Below are 18,579 nucleotides of genomic sequence, written 5' to 3'. Positions count from 1 at the left end.
AGAAATTAAAAATGAGAGAGTCTTATTGGTGAAAACTCTTTTGGGCACCGTAAGGCGACGATGAGTTGAGATATGAACAAATGAGAGAGGTTTGTTGGTGAAAACACTTCAGGGCACCGCAAACCGAACAAGGTCAGTGATTTGGAGAAGAAATTGGGTTATGGAAATCCTGGGGCATAAATTATGACAACTAAAAGGTGACTGGTTGAATAGGCTGGGCTGATTAATCCGAAATGCATGTCATGATAATTGGTTCCAGCTGCTTCACTCAGATAAGTCTCTTTCTCTTCTCTCTCTCAAACAGTCATCTAGTTTTTGGATTTTCTTTTCCTAACTCTCAAAGTCATTGCATTTCATCTCTTTTGGGTTTATTTTTCTAAGGTTTTTTTCAATGTTAGCCTTGTTTAAGCAAGTAAGAAAGGATTTCAAAGCTTACTACCAACTTCCAAATTGGACAAAGCAAAGTGCGGCCAAAGCATACCAGAAATAGCTTGATGCAAGAGTTGAGAGAATAAGGTGTTAATGAAAATTCAAGCGAATGAATGGTTTGTGAATTTTGCGGAAGATACAGAGGTTCAAATGGGAAGGACAAAAATGTAAAACGATGGGTTGAGTGTAGAACATTCGGGTCATTCAGGGTCCTGTGGTTGAAATTCAGTTAGAAAGGCAACAAATTCTTGGTCAGGTCAAGGCGGACAGTCAAAGCAAAGCATGGCAGCGAAAGGGCCACTTTCAGCAAGAACGCCGCAAACTAACCACCACATTTTTAAACTGACAAGATTTTTCTTTGATTGAAACAGGGGCAGGAAATTTTGTTTGTTTCGGAGAAACCCTCCGTAAGGAAAGCAAGTACCGAATAGGTTCGACCGTAAATTCTCAGGACCCTCCTGGACAATGGGACCTAGTTTAAAATTCAAAATATTCATGAGTAACAAGATCTAGTATAAGCTTTACCTTAAGGAAATATAAGTTGGCTTTGAAGTTTTCATTCTTAGAATATGATTCAATTCGAAATTTTCAGCACCCTCCTGAATAATGGGACTTAGATTTAAAACCTCCATTAGATAACAAGATTTAGCGTAGGTTCTGCCGTAGGGAAATATAATTTAGCCTTAAAATTGTCACTCTTAATATAAGATTTGATTTTAACTTTCAGGACCCTCCTGGATAACGGGATCTAGCTTTTAAAATCTTAAAGATATTGGGTAACACAATTTAATTAACACTCACATATGTGCCCAGCTACCAAACTGGGGTAGAAAGTTTGCTTTGTTTTGTCTATTCTATTGTAATCAGGCGCCCACCTGGAGAGCAAGGGAAAACAACACGAGTTTCGAGAATAGAAAGCAATTCAGGCTCAAGCAATCAAGCACCTAACTGGAGAAATAAGGGAGGACAATTCAAAGGAAAAGCAGTTTCAAGAAAAGGACAATTCAGGGTCAAGCAATCAGGCACCCACCTGGAGAAACAAGGGAGGACTGTTCAAAGGAAAAGCAATTTCAAGAAAAGGACAATTCAGGTTCAAGCAATCAGGCACCCACCTGTAGAAACAAGGGAAGACAGTTAAAAAGAAAAGCAGTCGCAAGAGGAAGCAGTTCAAGTTCAGCAATCAGGAGCCCACCTGGAGAACAAAGGGAAAACAAATCAAGTTTCGAGGGAATACGGCCAAAGTTTTGGCAATCAGGCACCCATCTGGAGAGCAAGGGAATACAATTCGAGTGTTGGTAATCAGAAGCCCACCTGGAGAACAAAAGGAAAGCAATTCAATTGTTGGTAATCAGGATCCCACCTAGAGAACAAAGGGAAAAACAATTCAAGTGTTGGTAATTAGGAGTCCACCTGGAGAACAAAGGGAAAAACAATTCAAGTATTGGTAATCAGGAGCCCACCTGGAGAACAAAGGAAAGCAGTTCAAGTTTCGAGGAGAGACCGTGTAAATATTGGTAATCAGGCGTCCACCTGAAAGACAAAGGGAAAACAAGTCAAGTATCGGAGGAAAGGAAAATAATTCAAATGTTGGTAATTAGGCGCCCACCTGGAGAACAAAGGGAAAACAACAATGTTCAAAGGAAGACGGTGCAATTTCAGCAACCAGGTATCTGCCTGAAGAACAAAGAGGAAAACACCTCAGAATATAATTCAAGTCAGCAAGAAGGACTTTCACCTGGAGAGTACAAGTCAACAGAGTAATAGAAACTGCACGACCAAGTTTGAAGATATGGATATGATTCTTGTAATTCATAGATCATAGTTTAGTCTAACGTTTTTTATTTTGTCTTGGTGTAATATGAGGTTCAGCAAGCATTAGCAGCAGCAATAGTGAAATCACAACTTCCTGGTAGTCTCAGCTAGCGAAACTTCCCAAACTACACTGACCTGATTCCTTTATAGCCAAAGATATGTAGGCAACCTCAAAAGCAGGGTGCAGTCAAATCTTTCAAAAATGCTTCCCATGGAGAACTCAAACGGGCAAAAATCGCTCGTATCCGCTCACTTTATCTTTGTAAGAAAACTCTTCGTGTTTCCGAGCAAAGAGGGGCAGCTGTGAGCATGTGATTTTTTCCCTATATGAATTACTCCCATAAAATAAAAGAAAAATAATTTTTTCCATTTTTACAATTTTATAGGATTTTGTGAAAAATTGTTATAATTATTTGCATTTTTTGTGCATGTTTATTTTTATTAAAAAAACATGAAAAGCCAAAAAATACCATGCATCATTTAGGTTTGATTTTATATATTTTTTGGAATTAGTTAAGCAATTATTTCTTTTATTAAAAAACGAAAATCACAAAATAGCTCATTTTACACCGTTTAATTTTAGTCTATTGATTTTTCTTTTTGATTAAGGACTAGGTAATTTTATAATTATGGTGAATAGGTAATTAGTTTAATTTCACAACTTAGATTAATTTAGGAGTTAATTTAAGATTTTTATTAATTTAGAAAAAGAAAAGAAAAGGAAGAAAAGGAAAAACAATTGAGTAAGGAGAGGGAATTAGAAAGGAAAAAGGGTTGTTAGGCTCAAACTCTTTTAACCCAAAATCTAGTCCCAATTTACCCATCCAGATCCAGCCCAAATTATCCCGTTCACCCGTCCGTCTGCCCCAAACCCGACCCATTCCCAAATGTTAATAAACAAAAGATAACTGTAAGGCAGAAGGATTGAAAGGAAGAACACTCCTACTTGCTTTTGGAAGAAAACCTAGACACCGGATCCTCGGTAGGACTCTTACTTGATATGCATTAGGGGATTTGAGGTTTTAGGGTTTCACTCACAGACCCAGCCCTGCTTCTTCCATAAGTCTCATATCCTAAATTTCTTTCTTTGCATGAATCAAGTTCTTCGACAGGACCATCCCGTAGAACCCTAATTTCCAAGACCCAAATCGGCGCAGCTACTGTTCACTCACCTTACTCACCCAAGCCAGACCTCAAATCACTCAAAATCCACGGCGAGTGAGCCCCAATCTCACACCTCGCGCTTCCCCTCTCTCCTCCTACCATATTACCACCGTTTCTGACAGATTCCCTTTCCCCTCACATGCTTCTTTGATTTATCTTGGATTTTTTTCACCCTTTAGATGAAAATAAGGAAAAATGGGAAGCGTTAGATTGGATTCGAGCTAATCTACTCCCTCCATTTGTCCCTCTTTCATCAGAAATGGGGTGAGAGATCTGTTTGGGAGTGGATTTTTTTTGTTTTGGGGAATTTTCTTGGAGAGAAAGGAAGAAGATTGGAGAGCATCTGGGAATCTATTTAAGGTGAGGCCCTTTTCTTGTGTAGGGGGATTTTTTGAGAGAGAAAATTTCGGGAAAAAATTAAATGAAAAGTTAAGTTTCAAAATATTCTTCTTCTTCTACTTTTCTTTCTTCATTTCTGAGCTTAGGGAGGAAAAGATACAAGAAATATTGTTGAAAGTGTGCCAGGAAATCTTAAAATATTTTTCATTTTTAATTATAGATTTCTGGGTTAAAAATGGAAGTCATTTGACAAGTTCGAGTACGTCGCTGCTCGAGGGCTGATTTTTAGCTACAGTTTATTCTCTTTTGGTCGATTTTAGTGCTGTGACGAATTCATTTTAATTCCAGGTTCACTTCTTTTCTTCTCTTATATTTCTGTTGTGAAGCAAGTCATGGATAATTGTGAAAATGATTAAGTTTAAAATAATAGTTGAAGTTCTGTGTTCAATGAGCATGTTATGGATTCTGAATCATCTTGATGATATGTTTATGATGTTTGTTCTTTTTGAATTAAGTAATTGGTTTCTGTTCGGATGAAAGGTGAACGGAGAAATCAGAAAATTAATCGGCTTATGAGATTTTTCATTTACCAGTTTCTGATCCTCCATGTTCGTTGTAGATGCAGTATGCATTTGGCATGAGTTTCTTGCTTTCATTCCTTTATTAACATGGTTTTAAGTAGTTTTTCTAGTTAAAAAAACGTGAGAGCTGGGGATTTGGTTGAGTTATAGATCACTCGACTCCATGTTATGAGTCTAGTTGAAACTGTCAACCCCTTGAGGATTCGGTAGTGTTGAAGTTTCTGTGACCAGTTTTGTTTGATTTCACAATATTCTGTATTGCTTTGCCGATTTCATCATAATGAAATGAAGGCTTGCTAGTGCAAATTGAAGTATTTTGAGCTTGGACCGTGTTCACAGTATTCTGTTCATAGTTATTGTTGTTTAACGGCGGGTCCTTTCTTAGTATATGATTAGATTTTTTTCAGCAGTTAAATTGGCTGACTCTCTAAGTTGATTCATAGGAATTTTCTCGTCTCCATTGTTTGGTTTTGGACATCTTTCCCTTTGTTAAGTTTGTGTATAAGCCGGGCGCATAGATGTTCATGGTAATGTTTTAGTTAATGCTATATTATGAACTCAGTGGTCATGAAGTTGTTGGCTCTTATTTACTATGAAGTTCCATGAATTGCTTGATTTAAGTGAAAGCTAGTTGATGTATGCTGCCAACATTCTGATGCCAAGAATTGCTTCGTTGTAAAGATATTAGTTCTCAATGTTTAAAGGTTCGTGCCCGCTCTTAGTCATGTCTGGAGTAAATCGATTCATGTTCGAGCAAGTCTAAAATGATGTCTGAATTTTGCTACCTTTTCTTGATTCGAGTTTCATCTCTGTGTTGGATTTAGTTCTCCTATTGAATTTTCCAGTGAAAATATGGTATACTATGAGATTTATATGCTATTATTTCCTTCAAATCTTTCTTATTTAAATGTTAATTAGTTCATTGGCTTTGAGTTCATAGGCATGGGGGTTTTGTTTTCTTCTGTTGTTGTGTCAACGCATGGCACCAGAAAAGCAAGAATGTCTCCTGGGAATAAGATGGGGCCTTATGTTGGCTATGGTTTAATATAGAAAAGAAAGAATTTTGGGGCCTATGTACTGAAATTACGCATGGCCCGTTTTCATAATCGTATACTGTTAATATATATTTAGAACATATCCAACATCTTGGACCTTTTTTATTGAGTATTGTTCTCCACAAATAAATTGGGGTGTGTCATACACAATTAGAACTTTATAATGTATGGCCCTTACATAAATACAAAAATTAGTCTAAAAATGCCTTGAACTCTCGTAGTTTGCTTTAGGCGCATTTTAATAATTGAATGTCGTGGCTACGGGTACGGTTCCTGTGACGTGGTCGTGAAGCTTAATTTCTAAAATCCGGGGGTACATTTATGTGACCCGACCACAATTTAATCTTGTTAATAAAATAAACATGTTGTGGATCGTGGGTACGGTTCCCGTGACATGATTCTCAATGTGTGGTCAATAGTTAGTTATATAATAATTGGATTATTAAAAGCGGCTAAAGTTAAAAAATGCACATAGGTTTAAAAGTGTTTTAAAATCAGATGAATAGGCCAATAATAATAGTTGTGCGACCGTGCTAAAACCACGAAACTCGGGAATGCCTAACACCTTCTCCCGGGTTAACAGAATTCCTTACCTGGATTCTGTGTTCGCGGACTGTAAAACAGAGTCAATCTTTCCTCGATTCAGGATTTAAAACAGGTGACTTGGGACAACATAAATTATCCCAAGTGGCGACTCTGAATTTTAAATAAAATAATCCTGTTTCGATTGTCACTTAAATTGGAAAAAACTCTCTTATACCCTTTCGGGGTGTAAAAAGTAAGTGTGACAAAAAGCATTAACGCTGCAAAGACCAATGCCCCAATTGTTGTACAATAGAGTTGTAATTCACTAGTTATTCCAGATGCTCGCCAAATCTGAAAAAAACCAGAGGTTATTTGTATTCCTCGGAAACACTCGCTTTGCCCGTTAAGAGTAGGTAACCCGTTCCCTGTCTTTGTTTCTATTGCATTCTATCTCATCGTATCACATTCTGTTCTGCGAAATTAGAAAATCACCATCAATACTTCGGTCTAGGTCCGAGAAAACTTTATACTCCCTGAGGAGGTTCTACCACGTGAAAACGCTCTTTAATGGATCTTTAGCCTTAGCTGATCGTGACCAAGAAACCACTGGTTTCGCTTGGTGGGCCGGGAATGCCCGACTTATCAATTTATCGTTGTTAACTAATATATGTTCTCAACTCATTAAAAATCATGGTAATTGATATAATTTTATATGAACACTTAATGCAGATAATCTTTTACTAAATTGACAGATGGGATGGTGCTAATTCATCAATTCTCTCTCACTGCATATCCAAATGATATATTCTCAGTCAATTTGATAGCCAGACATGTTTCCCTGACACTAATTTTCAAGTGCAGTAATAACAAGTTTTTATCACCAACTTTTCCTACAGAACTTTGAGGGCTTGTAAATGTATTAGAAACACATATTGAGAGAGAGAGAAGAAGCACATAAATAGCCCCCATTTGCCCATGCCCCATGGGTAAAACTTCAAATTTTACCAGTATTGCCTCTGGGCAACATTTTTAAATTTTAGCCTTGAAGTTCTGCCATGGGACAAGCGGGATTAAAAATTAAAGACCACCCCATAAAGTATCATATTTTTGCAATTTACTGGAGTTGTATTGTCTTGCAAAGGGAGGCCCAATGGCCACTCTGATGTCAGGTCCAAGCTTTACCACATATCTACAGAGACGGCCCTTTAAGATAATTATCTAAATTTGATGGACCATTTTGTTACACATAACATTATCCTCGTCCACGACTAACATATCTTCTCGTATTTAGTGGTTGGACATTGACCAGTCATTTTGCAATTTTGAACTTGTCTACAGACTCATCTTCTTGTTTAGCCTTGAGGAAACACGAAGGTGACCCATTTTTGTATTATGGTTGTACGAACAATCCTGGGCCTTGGCCCATCTTAGTTAGGCCTCCTATTCTTTGAAGAATTACTAGTAAAAGTTGTGTGAGGTAGCTACTATTTAAAGTGATATTTACTTTTTATCCAGCATTTTTAATGCTAAAAGTAATCACTAGTCTATTAAAATTAATATGAAAAGATAGTATTACCCTTTCCTTCCCAAACAGAAATACGCCATTTTCAGATTCTTCATCTTTATCTTCTCCCAACTTGTCACAATTAATAGTCAACAGTTGCACTTTGTTTAGGCACCATATTCCAGACTTATTACTTAATTAGAACTCAATTTATCTTTTTTTGTCCCATCAGCTGCACATAAACCCATCTTCTTTGTTTACAAATTGAAATTCTTATAAGACACTATAGCCATATATGTTAATTTTGTATTTAGTCCTTAATTTAGAGTTACAAGTACATAAATTAAGGATATGTAGTCCTGAACTTCGAATTTCAAGTTCAAAAGTCAAGGACACTTAGTCTTGAACTTAGAGTTACAAGTAGGGGTGTTCATGGTTCGGTTTGGATTGGTTTTTCTCTAAAAAGAAACCAAATCAAGTAAATTAGTTTTTTAAATATTAGAACCAAACCAAACCAATTAAGTCGATTTTTTCTCGATTCAGTTTATGTCGATTTTTCGATTTTTTCGGTTATTTGTCGGTTTTTTCTTAAACATAAGACATGCACTACCAAACACATATTTCAGCGACCACATTTTTAACGTAACACTATCAAATCAATTGCCCTGTGAGAAATCTATTATTTATCAAGATATATTGATTATAATTGAATCAAATAGTGATAAATAATTTACGGATTCAATTAAAAATATATTACTTTTAACATGAAATAGATTCTTACACTTAATAAAATAAAACTACCAATCAAACTAGAATGTAAAGGTAAAGAACTGTACTAAAAGTGCAAACGATTAACATTTACTATAAAATTTTTGAAACTTTGTATAAAAGTATACATACATATATATATATATATATATATATATATATATATATATATATATATATATGTGTGTGTGTGTGTGTGTGTAATTCTAAATTTAAAATAGCTACTCCTATATTCGGTTTGGTTCGATTTTTTTTTAAAACCAAAACCAAACCAAATTTGATCGGTTTTTAAATTTCAAAACCAAACCAATAAGTATCGGTGTTTTTGGTCGGTTTGGTTTGGTTTTCGGTTTGGTTCGATTTTTCGGATTTTTATGAACACCCCTAGTTACAAGTTCAAAAGTTAAGGACACTTGGTCCTGAACTTAGACTAACAAGCTCAAAAGTTAAGGATAATAGGTCTTGAACTTACAGTTACAAGTTCAAAAATTAAGGACAATAGGTCCTGAAGTCTTGAACTTAGACTAACAAGATCAAAAGTTAAGAACAATAGATCTTGAACTTAGGCTAAGAAGCCCAAAAGTTAAGGACAACAAGTCCTAAACTTAGACTAACAAACTCAAAAGTTAAGGATAATAGGTCCTGAACTTAGACTAACAAGCTCAAAAGTTAAGGACACTTGGTCCTGAACTTACAGTTACAAGTTCAAAAGTTAAGGACACTTGGTCCTGAACTTAGACTAACAAGCTCAAAAGTTAAGGACAATAGGTCCTGAACTTAGACTTACAAGTTCAAAAGTTAAGGACAGGTAGTCCTTAACTTAAAGTTACAAGCACAGAAATTAAGGACAGGTAGTCTTTAACTTAGAGTTACAAGCACAGAAATTAAGGACATGTGGTCCTGAACTCCAAGTTTCAAATTCAAAAGTTAAGAACATGTAGTCATAAAGTCCTGAACTTAGAGTTACAAGTTCAAAAGTTAAGGACATGTAGTCCTGACGTCCTGAACTTAGAGTTACAAGTTCAAAAGTTAAGGACACTTGGTCCTGAACTTTATAAGCAGAAGGGTGTTTTCATTGGGCAGGTAAAGTTTATTAAAGTCGTGGCTAAAGACTAAAGACATTTTAAACAATGGCTTTAAAGTAAATACATGTGTTATTAGTGGCTAACCGTGCACTTCCCCCGAATTACTATGAACAATAAACTTTACCTCCTATAGCAAAAGTATACACCCTATTATTATAAATCAAAATTATTTTAAAATATTATTTTCTATAACTACCTTTTATATTTTGTAGCAAAATAAGTATTTATGGTATATACTACCATTGAGGCATGAAATGCTAATTATGTTTTTCCTCTCTCTTAGACAGTTGGATACACCTATTTTTAAGGTGATTGTCATTACTGTATTCATGAATACATGGCGCAAATACATGTGAATACATGCACGTACAACTGTATTGCCCTGATTTTAGACACTTTTTACTGTTGTATTCATGAATACAGCAACGCGAACACATGTGAATACATGCGCGTACAGTCAGACTGCCCTGATTTTAGGCACTTTTTGCTGTTGTATTCATGAATACATGACGCGAATAAATGTGAATACATGCGCGTACAACTAGACTATCATGATTTTAGGCGCTTTTTGTTGATGTATTCATAAACACATGGCACGAATACATGTAAATGCATGAGCGTACAACTGGACTGCCGTGATTTTTAGGTGCTTTTACTGTTGTATTCATGAATACAACAGCGCGAATACACTACCATAACAACTGAATAGTAGCTATAGGAAGTAATTATGTATATGATAGCTATAGGAAGTTAATAACCACTAAACAATAGTGGCTTCTGAAAATTCCTAGCGCAAAGAATTAAATCATCAAGAAAGGGGAAAAATGTTAAAATAGCACGGTCTAACCAGTTTTCGGACTGGTCATTCAAAAATAGTCAGCGTTTGCCAAGTTATTGAAAAATAGCCACTATTTTGCTGCAACAGAGACCGGTCCAGCATAATATACTGGAGTTCGGTGCACATGTGTATGATATGCTGTACCAGTATACTTTGCTGGCTCCAATATAATATACTGGAGACTGGAGCACCGATGCTCCAAACTCCAGTATATTATGCTGGACCGGTATATTATACTTGAACTCCAATATATTATGTTGGAGTATTTTTTTCAGATTTTGAACAGTGTTTTCGTTCAGATTTATCTTTACAGGAAAAGTAGCTAAATTTCGATTACCTTTGAAACTGTGGCTATTTTTGAATGACCACCTGTAAATTTGGCTATTTTTAAATTTCTCCCGAAAACATAGCATCAAAATTGAAATCTGACAAACCATAAAGTTTTATAGTCCAATGGTATGATGAACTCTTATACAATAGTTGTAAAATTCTCCTCGCCCCCGTTCTAAGATTCACCTATGCAGAAGAAAACTTTAAAAAATTAAAAATTAAAGGTATATATAGTCAAACCCCTTTGTATTTTTGTAATATATAGCCTCGTTTATTCCGATATTTTTTCTACTATAGCAAACTATTGTTATAAAGAATATATATTACTATAATTTAACATGAAAAATTGATTTCAAGAAATACTTGACCGTTTTAGTAATGTATTGCCATAAAGGATGACTATTATAGAGAAGTTTGAACGTATTTCAGATACTCGAATATCATAGCTTGAGGAATATAATGAATACAAAAGCGAATTGCGTGCAATCCAAGATTTTTAATCTCTCTCTACTTGTATGGATTATTTGCAATGATTTGTACTGACATGTAAACAAAAAGTTTGGTTCCTATATCTGATCAGCACCACGCAGCTCAATAAGAAATTATTATATTTCCCAACATTTCAATGTTTACGTACGTTGGATATGATTGCTGGCCATATTTTGATAGTATATTTTTGTTCTCTTGCAAGCATTATTTTCACGTACCAGCTGCATGACACTTCTTCAGTCTTCTACAAACTAAATAATTACTTTGCATTATAAGGACAATTGATTATATAATATTCAGTGAAAATGAAAGGTTTTTACTCTAGAGTTTTCTACCCTAGAAGCTTCAAGAATGGACGTACTCATGACTTTTGTCTGCTTCGCTTTATTTTCCATGGTAGAGCATAACGCACGGTGAGCTCTTTTCGTTCAACCACAACTCCATGAAAAGACCTCCACTATATATTCCAGTTAATGCATGGGCATGCAAACCACGTGTCCTTCACGTGACCAGGGCCCTATAATTACCATTACGACCACACATATAACGCATACATATATGCTCTTTACCTTTTTATACGCTAATAATGATAAAATAATTTTTACACGCTATATAATCACATCTAAAATAACTACAAGTAAACGTACATAAGAGTAAGTAACCTAGAAAATAAGATATGTTTTAACTTGCTATGATATATCAAAATTATATATTAAAAATATAAAATAATTTTACCGCACCAGTTTTCGAGTTAAATCCTGTTGATATACTATAGATGGCAAGACTGATTTTTTTTATTTTTTTATTTATCAAAAACAATACACTCAAGCTATATTGACCCGAGGTGATGGGTGGTTTGCCCGGACCCTTACTTGTTTATGGAATTACCCAGATAAATGCATAGAGGGTGAGGAAGATATACACCTTAGTCTCCGAAATGACATGGACAGCCTGAGTTGAAATGGGAAAGAGAGGCTAACTTTCGTTCACAGCTAGCTGTATATTACCCTTTATGAGTCCAATTAAGGCTGTGGTTTTTTGGTTTTTTGGATATTTAATTTCTCTTTGAATATTGGGTGAGGAGGCAATTTTACATACGGTGGATTATAGGGTACGTTTGTCTAAGTAGTGATCAACAAAAACTTTTATGATTGGGTCAATATGTTTGGGACAAACTATTTGTCACGTGTCACCTCTTGTGGTTTATTAAAATACTAGTACTGTTTCATTTCCTTGTCCAGACATAAGGAAACATATGCCCGGTGGGGGAGTAACATATATACTTTTTTTTTACTCCTCTCTCTTAATCACAAAATAATTAGGAGTATAGGATCGGAATGATATAAAATTTAGGTCATGAGACGAAAATTGTCCAACTATATAATTAAGCAGACCAGTTACTTATCCCAAAATCGATGTTAGACTAATTCCAACAAAATATCTTCGCCGCCCATTAAAGAAATTAACATTATTGATTCACTTGAGAGAAAAAAATAAAAGATAAGTAATGAGGAATTTGTTGAGTTTCTTTTTAATATAGAAAGGTATTAAAAAGAGGGTGAATAGGAAATTGAGGGAAATGAAAACTTTGAGTAAAATTTTAAGTTTCTCTTTCTTTTTAATGAGACATTGTCCCTCATTGGTAGAGGAAAAGGAGTTTGGTGGGTTTATATACAAATACACTTCATGTAGCTCTTAAAGAGTTAGGAAGAAGGCAAGCCTCGTGCCGTCGTCGTCGCTCGCTCGGCTTCGGCTACGAATTAATAGTGAATATTAACGTAATATTATCCGTATATTAATGAGCAAGTGCTCATTCCACCATGAGTAGTGCTCCAGCCACCATTGCCATATTGATTGCTCTATTAGTAAACAGTCTGGTGCTCTGTCCACCATGGCCAAGTGCTCCACTTCATGAGTGGCAGCGGGTTCATTTTTAGCAGCTAATTGCACTATAAATAGAGGGTGCAAGCAGCCTGTTGAAGACACTGAAAACTTGAGAGCAATTGATCTTCTCTTCACCGAAAACTCAACATTAGCTATACTTTGCACTCCTTCCTCTCAGATTTTCCATACGAATTTCTGACTTCTCCTCCCTTGTTCTGCATTGTTTTAAACTACTAAGAAAGCAACAGTAAGTGTGATTTGCTGCCGAACTTTCTGTTCGTTGAAACATTGGGGTTTGAAGTACCGCTACACCCGTGTGTAATTCGTTCTATCCTGGGAGGAAATAATCCAAAACCTTGGGTACTAGGAAGGAATTAAATTCCTTAAGGAAACACTGTGAATTCAGTGGGCTCGAATTAATTTGTGTTTCATTTATATCATTTATATTTACGTTAATAAGCTAACGTTTTAATTTCCATAATCATTATTTTACAAATACAGGAGGAGCAACACCATCTCCAGCCAAGACTGTAGAGGTTAATAAATAAATAAATAAATAAATAAAAGTGCGACAGTTTACTTCATCGTTAATGAGACAATCCGCATAATTTAGCATAAGATATTGCAATTAAAGGTTTCCAACAAGATTAATACTAGATCGATGTAGCAAAACCTTTTACAATATGCCACTTTAGTTGCTATAGACATGCATCATGTCTTGACTTCAATCAGAGCCGGGGCCAGGATTTGAAATTTATGAGTTCAAGATTCTAATTCTTTAAGTTATTGAATTTCAAATTAATAATTTATTGTTCAATGAATTTCTTAAGACAAATACAGAGTTTAGATCAAAGCTACTTAATTCGACTGATTTCGCATTCTAGCTCTGCCCCTGACTTCAACTAACATGTTTTAGTTCTTAACTACCCAAATTAAGAATTGCATTTTTTGAAAAGATAGCATGTGCAGTAAAAGTTTTGAGTTAATTGGTTGAGTTACAAGATAATGGAGTTGTGATCATTTATTTAAAAAATACGTGCACATGGAAAAGAATGTCTACTTAATATGCTGAATTTGTTTGAGAGAAGACCAACTATAATGGAAAATAATTATATATATATATATATATATATATATATATATATATATATATATATATATATATATATATGGATCTTTCTAAGTGATTCAACGTAAGATTCTGTGTCCTAATATTGCAAAATATATTCGGGATAGCATTATCTTCTTATTCTTGTGATATAAACTGATTGCCCATAATTGGAGAAATTATAATGTTCATTTATTAACATGATATTATAATTTCATGTTGGAGGTATCCCGCAAAAATTTGCCTTCTTGACAAGTAGCAAATTTCCATAAGCTACAAGAATACCCTATTAAAATTGGATATGTTCCTAAACAAATCAATATTCCATGTAACAGAAGATTATATTGGAGACCTTTTTTTTTATATATACTATTCCTTTTCGTAAATTTTCATTTTCTTCTACGAGTTAAATATGTGTATTCGCGGTCGAAATTGACAAACTTAATTCAAATAGGTGACTAATTAGTACTCCCTCTATTTCATTTTATGTGATAAAGTGTGAATATGGTTGAAGTTTAAAAAAGAAAAAATTGAAATTTGTGGTCTAAAATCAATCATAAATAATTGTGTGGAGCTATAAATCATCTCATTAAGAATAAAATAACAAGTTTAAATTAAATTATTTCTAAAATTAGAAAGTTAGTTACAATTCTTATTAGAGTGGACTAAAAAGCAAATATATTGTCACATAAAGTGGAATCAAGGGAGTATAATTTTGACAGTATGCAGTACTTATTTAATTTCCTGACTACTTCAATTCCTAAATATTCATTTTGTTTTACGGTTCTCAGTTTTTTCAAACAAGGCCAAAAAAAATAGTACAATTTACATTGTATTTTACTATTTTCCCTGAGTATTCTCCAGGCCTCACTATCGTGGCGGAGTCATCTTTTATCAATGGTTGTCAAGTAATACTTATTCTCGAAAATTACATGTAATTATACACATATAATACATAAATTATGCATATATTATATTTTTATTGATTATTTTTAATTTAAGTGATTGGGTGAATGTCTATTTGGATTAATTCTTCTTAAAAAAATTATGTTGAATTTCCTAACTTCTTCTTATGTTCAATTACTTCTTCATATTTGTCAAAGCTCAATTAGCTAGTCCATATGTGAAATGATTACGCGTGTATATGTATTGCATCTTTATTTATTTGCACACGTATATATATATATATATTGTTGTGTCTATATATACTACATACATATTGGGAACCCTTCTATCAGGGAGATCACATGGCATGTTTTTTTCTTAACAATATCAAACGGTCACAAGTAAATCTTCAAAAATTCGTAGAAAAATCAAGAACCCTACGATCCTGCTTCCATAGAAAAATATTTTATGTTTAATTAGGTACGCAGCATATAGTTCCCTACCATTGTATCTCATGTGACCGACCATTAAGTTTAATTTACCTGGCATTGCTCCTACCCTGTCTTCTCTTCTTTGTATTTGTATTCTCATATAAATATATACTAAACTTTACTCCTTTTATTTATCAATCAACTAATTCAAACCAACTATCCCACTCTTCAAAACGCAGAAAAAGAAACAAAGTGAAAGAAGAAGGAAAAAAAGGAAATGGCAACAGAACTTGAAATTACTGAACTCAGGTTGGGACTTCCTGGGGGGAAAATAGAGAAAAGTGAGAAGAAAAGGGTGTATTCTGAAATTACAAGCAGTGACCAAAACAGCAGCAACAACGTTAATTACGATGATGATAATTATAAGTACTGTCAAAACAAGAATCAAGTTGTGGGGTGGCCGCCGGTTTGTTCTTATCGGAAAAAGAACAGTTTTAAAATGTACGTTAAAGTTAGTATGGATGGTGCGCCATTTCTGAGGAAAGTTGATTTGAGCAATCACAAGGACTATTCTCAACTTGTTATGGCTCTTGAGAAGCTCTTTGACTGCTATGGAATTGGTTAGTGTTAACTTTCTTAATCATTAATTTAGTGTGTTTCTTACATGTTTTTTTTGTACCCTCGAGGTTTATTTAGGCAAGTGAAGTTACTGTTATTATAATATCAATCCTGGAAAGAGAAATGATTTGCTGAGGGAACCCGCTAGGTTTGTTGTTGGAAAGAGAAAAATGACTTAACTTAGGTACACGGACGATGTAATTTTTTTTATATTGACACGGTAAAGATTTTTACAATGTAGTTTAACATGTAATAGCATGAAAAGGACAGCTCAATACACAAAGTATCATGTGTTTACACAGAGTTTAGGGAAGAATCGTACTTGTGTGATGTAGACAGTCTACCCTCCTAATGCAAGCATTAGTGACTGTTTTCACGGCTCGAACTCGTAACCTATAGCTCACACGGAGACTAACTTGTAATAGAATATTACTTATTATTTTCTTTAGATTACCAATTAATGCTTATTATAGAGATTTGCTTGTGATTTCTTATATGCGATATGATTGTGAAAATATTTGTTTTACATAGAATTTAAACTCATATATTAGTTACTATTTTTCATATTAGCAACTAATACTCATATAAAATTTTATCTGTAATTATTTTATAAGCGATTAATTAATTGTGTAACAGTGTAGATTAATTATTTACTCCATCAGTTCGTAACATTTAAAATTAAAAAAGAAAAGAAAAGAAAAGACAAAAAGGAACTAAAGAGAAGTTGAATTGTGACAGGGGAAGCATTGGAGGATGCGGACAAGTCAGAGTACGTTCCGATCTATGAAGACAAAGATGGAGATTGGATGCTTCTTGGAGATGTTCCATGGCAGTAAGTTGCTTTATTTTTTTCAATCCGACCTTTATATTGAAGTCCGATTAAATTTGAACTTGCATAAAAAAAATTCATATGAAGTGCTCCTAACAATATAAAGCATGATTCTAGATAAATCTTCGATTAATTATTGCATTAACTAATATCTATCACTTAACTTGTTGGAATTTAAGAAAGACATTAGTTTACATTTTGGCATTAAAATTAAAAGTTATAAAATAATTTGTAGGATATATACATCATATGTTTTGTGATAGATCTTGCTCTTACAAATTACAAAAAGATTCCCCCCATATCATCTAGCAACAGAGTCTGGTTTCATGCTCTAATAGTTGTAAAAATTACGCAGAATTGGTATAAGGTATAGCTAGAGGCGGATTCAGGATTTAAAATTTATGGTTCCTATAGCGACCTTAAGAAAATATACAATAAGTAACTGAGTTCACAATCAGATCATTATGGATATTTAGTGAATTTTTTAATACATATACAGGGTATATGCAAAAGCTAATAGGTTCACGGAAACCCACATATAATAGGCCGGATCCGCCCCTGACTATAGCTATCTTCTGCTGAGTTTAAATAACTGAAAAAAGAATTAAGCTATTAGTTCGAATCGTAAAATCGATCATCGATGTGCGTCACTGGGCTGTCATTTTCTCTTATGAAGTGATATATACTGAATTATGTTCTTGGATATCTGTTATATTTTGGTCAGAAAATCTAAAGAACTTGTATGAATTTGCAGAATGTTCAGTGAGTCATGCAAAAGGCTAAGGATTATGAAGAGATCGGATGCGAAGGTTATAGGGATTGGAGCAAGGGACTTTCTCAAGGGAATGTCTCAAGAGAAATGAGGGCATTTCAAATTTGTCCTGTCTTATCATTGGCCTAGTGGCCTCCAAAATTAATTATGTTTAAATATGTAACTATAATCTTAGGTGTGACGCGAACACCCTAGACTTAAGTTATGATTTCCTCTTAATTATTCTAATGGCTGTATTTTTTTTAATGACTACCTATTTTTGTGTCAGTAATTAGGCTATGTGAACCCAAATATTGTGCTTAAATTGTGGCCAGTAGCTAACGCACTAGTGTTTGCTACCCTTATCTTTTCCCTTGTTTCAACTCACAAATTTTGGTAGCTTTTAATTTTGTTTTAACATAATGTTCTTGAAAATCGAATTCATTTAATAAAAATCATATTTTCAAAACCGTATTTTGTCCTTGAAAGCTAAATCCCTATCATCTAGTGGCGCATTCTCACTTTTTTTCTTTTCGATGGATGAGGAATTGTGTATACATTGGTCCAAAAAAAAATAAAAATGGCGGTGCTCAAAAAATGTAAGCCCAAATTAAAATTGAAATCAATTAGCCAAAAGTAGACGCGGCTGAAATTGGGATGGTTAAGGGCAGAGACGGATCTAGGATTTTTATAATATGAGTGCATTATTAAAGAAAGAAGAAAAAAGAAGTATTAAGTGGGAATTGATCCTGCTTCTCTTGGTAAACAACTAAACATTCAACCAAGTGCATCATTTAGCCTCTTTAGAGCATGAGTTCTAGCAAATAATATTAGATTAATTCTAGTAAATATATGCATAAAATACCTAATTTGGAGGAAGACCATGTGTTTACGTGCCTCATAAATTAGGCTATAAATCCGCCCCCGTTAAGGGTCTATTGAAAACTTAAAATTGATCATACTAGCAGGGGAAAATTTAGTATTTTGTCGTTGTTAATTAGCTGTCAAATGAAGCAACAATTTGGAAACGCGTCTCCGCCAAGCCATGTTTTACTCCGATCCTCATTAACCTGAAATATCTATGATTATATCCCATGTTGTTAGGACACGAGAATGTTGCCGAATGCGTGTCGGATTCTCCAAAAATAGTAGTA

At 34.3% G+C, this 18,579-nt stretch overlaps 1 protein-coding gene across 1 annotated transcript; it reads left to right on the top strand.

The window, feature by feature from the left end:
* Positions 1-15,372: 15,372 nt before the first annotated feature.
* LOC107812268 (auxin-induced protein AUX22) lies at positions 15,373-17,745 on the top strand. Its single transcript, XM_016637324.2, has 3 exons — positions 15,373-15,847; positions 16,584-16,677; positions 17,429-17,745. The coding sequence occupies exons 1-3, from the start codon at positions 15,505-15,507 to the stop codon at positions 17,535-17,537; spliced, it is 546 nt and encodes a 181-aa protein (XP_016492810.1). The 5' UTR covers positions 15,373-15,504; the 3' UTR covers positions 17,538-17,745.
* Positions 17,746-18,579: the final 834 nt, after the last annotated feature.

This window comes from Nicotiana tabacum, chromosome 6 (assembly GCF_000715075.1).
Source record: "Nicotiana tabacum cultivar K326 chromosome 6, ASM71507v2, whole genome shotgun sequence".
NCBI lineage: Eukaryota > Viridiplantae > Streptophyta > Magnoliopsida > Solanales > Solanaceae > Nicotiana > Nicotiana tabacum.
This window is presented reverse-complemented; position numbering and strand designations above follow the sequence as displayed.

What these genes read in the sequence shown, in the direction of transcription:
- LOC107812268 (XM_016637324.2), top strand. Translation starts at nt 15,505, where the DNA reads ATGGCAACAGAACTTGAAATTACTGAACTCAGGTTGGGACTTCCTGGG. An exon ending in CTTTGACTGCTATGGAATTG is followed by an intron (nt 15,848 to 16,583) that starts GTTAGTGTTAAC and finishes GAATTGTGACAG; the next exon opens with GGGAAGCATTGGAGGATGCG. An exon ending in CTTGGAGATGTTCCATGGCA is followed by an intron (nt 16,678 to 17,428) that starts GTAAGTTGCTTT and finishes ATGAATTTGCAG; the next exon opens with AATGTTCAGTGAGTCATGCA.